The 8,012-nt window shown below is 72.1% G+C and overlaps 1 protein-coding gene across 1 annotated transcript; it reads right to left on the reverse strand.

Annotated features, from left to right (window-relative positions):
* Positions 1 to 240: 240 nt before the first annotated feature.
* On the reverse strand, positions 241 to 7,654 carry PWWP2B (PWWP domain containing 2B). The gene is made up of 2 exons (XM_054585005.1): positions 7,530 to 7,654; positions 241 to 1,858 (listed from the first exon to the last, which is right to left on the reverse strand). Exons 1-2 carry the CDS (start codon positions 7,652 to 7,654, stop codon positions 241 to 243), a joined length of 1,743 nt encoding a protein of 580 aa, XP_054440980.1.
* Positions 7,655 to 8,012: the final 358 nt, after the last annotated feature.

Genomic DNA, 8,012 nt, shown 5'->3' on the forward strand with positions numbered 1-8,012 from the left:
GGAAAGCGCCGCTGACGGCTGGCCCCCTGCCAAGCACGTCTGGGCTCGGCGCGGCGGGTGGCCTGGCCGCCACGCAGGGCAGTGTTCTGGAAGGCCCCTCGGAGCAGCGAGGCCAGTGGCTGAGGACTCCCCCATCCCACCCCCCCGACCCGGAGCAGGGAGACAGAGACGCAGGCGCGGCTCGCGGTGGCCGGAGGGGCTGCCCTCCATGCGCACACTCACCTGGCCAGGGAGCCCCACTCACGTTTCAAACTGGGACAGGAGCTCCCTGATTTCCGGGGCCGCGTGTCGCGCGGCATCGGCGGCCTCTGTTACGGCTCTCCGATACATCCCCTTCTTCTTACGGTTAAATCTCAGTTTGAAACATTCAGAGAAAGGGGAGAGTTTGGAAATGGACAAGAACGACGTAGTTGGAGAACCGAACCATGAGACCTTCGCTTCTTGCCAAGAGGGCGCCCCGTCCTCCTTCTGGCTAAGACTGATGTCAAGCACACGCGCTGGCCACCAAGGAAAACCATGAATCTTACCCCACACGATGTCCCCCACGGCCACGGTCCTCCCGTCCTCGGTGACGCACTTGGAGAGGCTCTGCGTGTGCAGCCGGACCGTCAGGGGCGGGACCGTCGGCCCCGCCTCCTTGGACGAGGACGGCCCTGGCCCTCCGTCGCCAGGGCACGGGTCACGCGCGTCCGGGGACGTCGCTTCCACGCTGGATGCTCTGGACCCGTCCGGGCCGCCGCCGCTGCTCGCCGACTCCCGGGCCGAGTCGGCTCGGCTCCCGGGGCAGCTGGCGAGCGAGGCCGGGCGGCCGCGCCCGTGTTCGCCCTGGGGGCTCCTCCTGACGCTGTCGTCCTCCTCGCCAGAACTCTCTGAGCACAGGTCCACCACCACAGGGCGGGCAGGGCCACGGGCCGGGGGGACGGGCGGGCCGGCCCAGGGGCCTTGCCCGCGGCCGTTGAGCTCCTCCACCAGCTCCGCCTTGTACACCGGCTCCTGCTCGCCAGCCCCCAGGCGGTGCGGCTTCAGGCGGATCTTGGGGGGCGGCGGGGTGGCACAGGGGGGCACGGGCCGCGTCAGCTTCAGCTTGGGAATGGAGGCGGAGGGCCCACCGGCCGGCCTGTCCTGAGCTGCCTTGGGCTCCTGGGCGCCGGGCGGGGCCGGCGGGGGGCAGAAGGGCCCCAGGGAGCCGTGCACGCGGGGCGGGATCTGCACCACCTCGCCGGCGCCCTGCGGCGTGCTGTAGGAGATGCGGATGGCCGGGCTGCGTGCCACCCGCGCCTGCGCCTCCTCCCGCCGCTCCCTCTTGCTCCTCCGTGCGGGGGCTGCGGCCACTGCATCGCCCCCGCTCTCAGGGTCCCCCGGCTTGCGGGGCTCCCTGTCTGGGTCGGGGCCGCTGCCCAGTCTCCGGCGAGGCCGGGGGGTGGTCGGGGGTGTGGGGCTGGCTTCTGGGGGGCTCAGGGTGCTCTTGCACTTCTCACAGAGCACCCGCCGCGGCCGCAGGCAGATGGGGCTCAGGGTCAGCCGGCCCAGGTCACGGTTGCGGGACAGGCGCCGCCTCGTCCTCTTGATGGCCCGGGGGGGCGGCTGCGGTACCCACTGATGGTAAGTGTTCCTCAGCCAGAGCGGGGGTGGGAAGGGGGCGCCCTCAAAGTACGGCGGGAAGGGGGGCCGGCTTCCGGCGGGCAGCGGCACCAGGGCTGGGGGCAGCTCCGGGCAGGGGGGCCACGGCGGGGGCCCAGCCCCCAGCTGCACGGCCTCTGGGTCCTCCTCCACGGCAGCCGGGCCCGGGCAGCCGTTGACGGGGGCGTCCTCGGCCTGGGGCAGCGGAGCGGACGGAGGCAGGCCGAAGAGCCCGGACCTGGAGGGGAGACAGAACGGACGGTCAGGAGGGCGAGGGGCCCGCCACGCCCGCCGCGCGGGGGTCCCGGGGGAGGGTGAGCGCAGGGGCCAGGTGGCCAGCCCCGAGCTCAGCGAGGGGCCACACCTGGCGCCAGGGGACGCGGGCCCAGGCCCGGTGCCCGAAGGTCTGGGGCCGGCCTGGCCGCCGCGGGGGCCGGGCCCATGGCCAGGGCCCGCGCTCACAGCCCACGGCTGCTCCCAGCGGGAGGACCCCAGGTGGGCCCCTGGGGGGTCCCCAGTCCCAGGGCCCAGGACGGCCACCGGACCCATCCCAGGGGCCTGGTGCGTATCTAGGGGACAGGGCTCAGCTGCCGAGCCGGGCCCCTGGGCCGGAGCCCACTCTGCTCTGAATGGGGAGTTGGCCCTGACTGTCCCCGCCGCCCTCAGGTCAGGGGGTCCCCAAGCCGCCCTGGCCCATCACAGCCCCGGGGACCCCCAGCCCCTCGGTCAGGGCCTCTGGCCCCGGGACGGGGAGCAGCAAGGGCAGGGCTCTTGAGAAGGCGGGAGGCCCACCTCCTGGGAGGGCCCAGCTGCGGCGTGAGGTACAGCCAGCGCCCCAACACCCCGCCACCGCGGGACCTGCCGGCCCAGGGGCCTGCTCTCTCCCGGGGGGCGCTGGGCCCCCCAGGCCCGATCGTGTCTTGCTCGGGGCCACGCGCTGGGCCAGTGGCTCAGAGCGGCCCGTGGGGTGGCCGCAAACACCGGCCTGGCTCCAAACGCAGAAAACAGGCCCGGGGCCCGCGCCTTCCTCTGCCACGAGCGTGTGTCACTTTGAAACAAGTGTGATTCAATCTGTAAGACCGCCCCATTGAAAAGTAACAATCTGTGTTACTTTTCAGCACAGAAATAGACGTTTAGGCAAGCGACAAGCAACCGGGGCTGGGAACGTGGCATCTTTCCCTTCCTTTTCGGACCGACAGGTGCTTTGCTACCTGCAGATGGCGTCCCCACTGACTGCCGGCCGGAGGGCGCGGGGTGCTGGGAGGGGCCGACAGCCCACAGCGTCGCTAACTCCAGCGCGCCCCGAGCACCCGGGGCCGGGGGCGCCTGACCCTCAGCAGGAGGCGTGGCCAGGCAGGGCACGGGGACAGGACGCAGAGCCGGCAACGAGGCCGCGGGGCAGGCGCCTGGGCCCTGGCCTGTCACCTCCCTGGCGCGGACTGCCACGCGGTCACGCCGCGCACTGCGGGGCACCTCTGCCCTGTGAACGCGGCCACTGTCTGCGCCGCTCAAGGCCGCAGCAAAAGCCTGGGACTCTCAACAAGCTTTCAATTTTCTTATTTTTCCCATCAGACCAGGAGGCCCACAGTTAGGGGGTCCATAGTCTGGGGGGTCCACCCAGCACCTCTGGCCTGAGCATCGCTCCCAAGGCCTCCCCGAAAGCCCGTCCCCCCGCCGCTGCCGGCGTTCAGGCGATGGCGGGCTCGCTGGGACGCCCTCCCCTTCACCCGCAGCTGCGCTGCGCCGCCCTCCCAGACCACCGGGCCCGGCCCACAGCCCGCCTTGGTCTCCACGCCTCACGGGCCCCCCATCCCCTGGCCTGTACCCCCAAACTGCCTGCCTATGCTGGAGCCAACCCCCACCCCCAGAGTGGGAGCCTGGGCAGCCCCTCTGCCCCCCGCCCCAGAATCCCTCGCAGGACCCTGCGCTGGGCCGGCCGGCCCGGGGCGGGGAGGCTCTGGGGCGACCGCCCCCACACACAGGTTGGGCCGTGGCGGGTGGGGTGACTCGCCCGACCCCCAAGGTCCCCACAGCTCCAGTCCAGGGAGGGGTTTGCCCCCCTTAGGATACATGCCCCTCAGGGGCCGCCTTGCACATTTAGGGCAAACACAGGCTCCATGGCCAGAGACCCCGGCCTGAGCCAGAGGGCAGTGTGGGCCCCCCGTGGCGGCGGGCCCCTCCCTGCCCGGCCCCGGCCCCGGCGTGCTGGCCCCGGGGGGGTCCTTCCCACAGCAGCGGCAGCCCTGTGGAAGGCCCCGCGCCGGCAGGGAAGGCCCCGTGACTCGGGCATGACAGGCAGCCATACTTCCTTCCCGGGGCGGCTGCCCTGCCCAGGCCACACCCACGCCGGCCTGGTGGGTAAACAGCGGCCGGAGGGCAGGACGGCCCCATTCCCAGTGTTGGGTCCCAGCGCGGGTGCCCAGGCAGCCAGGGTTTCAGCCCTTTCGCCAGCCCCTGAGGGGCATGCCACCGCGATTCCAGGTCAGGGACAGGAGCGAGGCTCAGAGGGACCGGGAGCCCAGCAGCCTGCGCTCACGTCCCAGCTGCACTGACTCCGGGCCCCTCTCTCCAGGAAGGGCCTCGGCAGCCTGTCCGCCGCGGGGGAACTGGGGCTCCCCACGAGGCAGGCTGTGCTGCGCTGTCCTGTACCCGGGGACAGGGTCCCGGCCAGGCTGGCGGCACCCGCGGGGGTCCCAGGTCTGCCGGGGCACAGAGGCCCCAGGCCCGCTCTGCTCGAGGAGGCGGGGAAACACATTGGTGGGGGAGCCGCACAGGGCAGCCCGCCCCTCCCCCAGGGTCACCAGGGGAGCCGTGGGGCCAGGTGGTCGCAGCTGGCCCTGGAGGCCTGGACCAAAAGGCTTGAGAGTCATCAGTATCGTTTCAATGAAGCTCAGCCGACCGCATTCCGCTCAGCCCTCCAAGGACCCCCAGCAATGCGAGGCCAGGTCCCAGCCACATGCCCCCTCACCACCTCCTGGCAGAAGCTCTGCAGCCAGATGCGTGGGTCCAGCCCCCTGGGGTGGCACCTGCCCATTGGCTGCAGGTCACACCACCCTATGACACACGGGGCCCCTCACTCTCAGCCTCTGCGGCTTCTCCCGGGGAGGGGCGGTGTGTGCCCGGTGCGGCCGGGCCAGGTGTCTGTCCAGCGGGTCGTCCTGGAAGCAGCCCCGTGGCCCAGCCTCCACTCAGGCCGGGGTAGGCCCAGCACAGCGCGGGGCCACTCTCCTGCCCGGGGGCCTGGTCCCCTTCCAGCAGTGGGGCAGGCGCCTGCGTGGTCATGGCACCCTGGGCAGGTCTGAGAGACACCGGCCTAGACTCAAGGCGGGAGGCCCGGGCGGGCTCGGCCTGGCAGGCCACCAGCCCTCCCTGCCACAGTCTCTGAGGCCGTCCTTCACCTCTGCTGTCCTCGGGCCACCCCTCAGCCAGCGCCACCGCGCCCGAGGTCCTCGGCCAGAGGCCCGCCCTCAAACTGCCCACAAAACGCCCGCCCACCCTGCGCCGCGGCCTGGAGAGACAGAGCAGGGCCGCCCGCCACAGGCTGGGGCAGAGCACCCACCGAGGGCACCGTTCTCGCACCCGGGCGGCCCGCTTGCTGGCACGCGGCCGGCGCGACACAGGTCAGCACAGGGGCGGGCGGGTGCTCCGAGCTGCCTGGGGTCTCGGGGAGGCCACGCAGCAGCAGGGCAGCCCGTTCCTGGTGGGAGGGGTGCCAGGCAGGAGGCGGCGCGCGGCGCAGGCCCACTTTGCGCATGCACCTGCGAAGAGCACACCAGGACGCTGCGTCCTCACCCCTCTGCCAGAGTTCTGGGAGGAGAACCCACCTCCCCTGCACTCAGACAGTAACACCGGTCGCCGGGCCCCAGGAGCCAGTGGGAACGGCCCCTCCCGTGGGAAACCTCTGTTCCAGCAGACATGCGGTGTGTTCCCGCACAGGGCACCTGGCCCGCAGGTCTGGGTGTGACCCACGGAGGTCATTGGCGTCTGCCCAGCTGCTGCGCCCGGGCACCCAGCGCGACCCGCTGCTCTGGGACCTGCGGGTCCCCAGTGGGGGCGGACACATGCTCTTGCCCTGATGGTCACACGTCAACTCGGGGCACCAGGCACTGAGCGGTAACTGGCCTCGGGGAAGGCCAGCCGGCGCTGCGGGCGCTGAGGCCTGAGGCCAGCCCGACACTGTCGGAATCACCAGGCTGCTGGACTCGGCCCGACACGCAGGCTGTCCGCCTGAACAGCGCAGCTCGTAGGCTGCGGGTAGAGATGTGGGCCGGGGACCCTGGGGAGCCCGCAAAGGGGGCAGATGGGCCGGCACCGGAGCAGTGCAGCTGGGCCCGGCCCCAGCCTCGGGGGGCTGAGGGCCAGGCGGCCAGGGTCAGCTCAGGTTCTCCATGAGAACAGGGCACGGGCAGTGGGGGAGCGGCTCACGCCAGGAAGAGGCCCCGCGGAGCGGAGCTGCGTCCACCGAGGCCCAGGCCCTGGCTCTGCGGTGGCTCCGGTTACAGCGGAGCGTGGCCGCAGGAGGTTGACGCCCACGTGGCCTCCAGCTGCCAGACCCCGGCCGGGCCTGCCTCCCTCCCACGTGGGTGGGGACGGGGGTGGGGAAGCGCGGTCTCCAAACCAGGGTACGTGCAGGCCTCAGGGAGGGTGCCCGTCGCCTCACGGACGCCCCCGCCACGAGTCAGGGCGTTCCCAGCCCCCTGCCCCGTGTCCGGGAGCCCCGGACGCGGGCCGGGGGGGCCTCTGCGCCAGCGCCCTCTCCAGGAAGGCGGATGGGCAGGGCCTCGGGGCCCCGCACAGACCCCGGGCAGGGCCAGGGGCAGGCCCGGGTGCAGCCCTGCCCGAGAGAGAAAGTGGCGGCAGGGGACATCCCAGGGCACCGCTCGGCCGCCACACTGCGGCCCCCAGGTGTCACTGGGTCCCACTGGGCACTCTCTTCGAAGCCACCTCGGTGCAGGACGACAGTCGCCAGGAGGCCTTATGTTGGGTCACATGACTTGTGCATAAATGGCTTCTGGCACATCTCCTGAAGAGATAATGTCAGCAGGGTGACGAGGAAGAGTGGCGGCCACCTCCACGGCCGCGGGGAAAAGCCTGGCCTCCGGACGGAGAGCCACACCGGCGCCCACTGTGAGCTGGCGGGCGGGCGGGCAGAGGCCCAGCAGCAGCAGCAGCAGCAGCAGCAGCAGCAGCGCCCAGACATTAGCGCCTGGTTAATGCCTCATCACTGATCTGCCGACAGCTCGCCACCATGTGACGCGGTATCCAGGAGACTCTCCCGCAGCAGGCGCCCGCAGCACAGGTGCGGCTCTGCGCGGACCTGCCCGGGGCCTGCGGGGGACCCTCCCCGGAGCCCTGCACAACTCGAACCGTCCCTCCCGCTCTGCCGGGCTCCTCCCCCCGCACGTTTCAAATGCCACCGCCAGACACGACTGCGGGCCACCAATGGCAACCTCGCCCGGTGGCTGCGAGCAGCCCGGGGCGCCGTGACAACGGACAGGGCAGCGCCGGCTGAGTAACTGACAGGGCAAGTCCTGCGCATCGGAACCCGGCCCCCGCCCCCAACGGATGACAATTCAGAAAACAGCCGAATTCAACAGCGCGCCTTAACAAAGAAAAGTGCGCTAATTACGGCAGATGCGCGGAGTGAGTTCCGGGCCGAGACTCGGCTCCGTGGCCCGCGCCCAGGCCCCACCCGCCCCCGGCCCAAAAGTAGCAACGACTTTGAGAGCCACTTTCGCCCCTGAGTGGCGGTCGCGCTCGTGCGCCCCGAAACCTGGGCTGGGGAAACCGAAAGCGGGCGCCGGCGCTGCTCGGGACCCAGGTCTAGTCCTGGGCACGGCGGGGGGTGGGGGGGAGGGTCCCACGGGGATCAGGGGGTGTCCGGGGCCCGAGCCTCCCGCCGCGCTCACTTTTTCGTGCAGTCCAGCAGGATCCCGGCGAAGCTTCGCTGGCCGCAGCTCACGGTGACCAGCAGCGCGCCATTGACGACCTGCTCCACCCGCACGGGCAGCCGGCAGCCGGCGCGCGGCTCCATGCTCCCGCGTCCCGGCCGCCCCGCCCGCCCGCCGCCGCTGCCGCCGCCGCCGGGTCAGCCCGCGCGTGACGCCGCCGGCCGCCTGACGTCACAAAGCCCCGCTCGGCCAGCCACCGAGCGCGGGCCGGGGGCGCGGGGGGCGCGCGGGACACCCGCCGCTTCGCTGTCCCGGAACCTGGCACCACAGGCGCGCGCGGGGGCCGCGCCGCCTCCAGAGCGGGGCGTGCAGACGCACTGCGCAGCTCCTGCGACCGAGCAGGGTTTGCGCCCGGCCTCTGGGTGCGCGGGCCGTGCGCGTCTGCGGAAAGGGACCAAGTGCGAGAGCATAGGGGCAGTGGGGGACCTTGCCTGGCCCAGC

Source organism: Pteronotus mesoamericanus, unplaced genomic scaffold, assembly GCF_021234165.1.
Source record: "Pteronotus mesoamericanus isolate MK-2021 breed Mesoamerican mustached bat unplaced genomic scaffold, CSHL_Meso_final contig_1201, whole genome shotgun sequence".
Classification (NCBI taxonomy): domain Eukaryota; kingdom Metazoa; phylum Chordata; class Mammalia; order Chiroptera; family Mormoopidae; genus Pteronotus; species Pteronotus mesoamericanus.

What these genes read in the sequence shown, in the direction of transcription:
- PWWP2B (XM_054585005.1), bottom strand. Translation starts at nt 7,654, where the DNA reads ATGGAGCCGCGCGCCGGCTGCCGGCTGCCCGTGCGGGTGGAGCAGGTC. An exon ending in CTGCTGGACTGCACGAAAAA is followed by an intron (nt 1,859 to 7,529) that starts GTGAGCGCGGCG and finishes TCTCCCCTCCAG; the next exon opens with GTCCGGGCTCTTCGGCCTGC.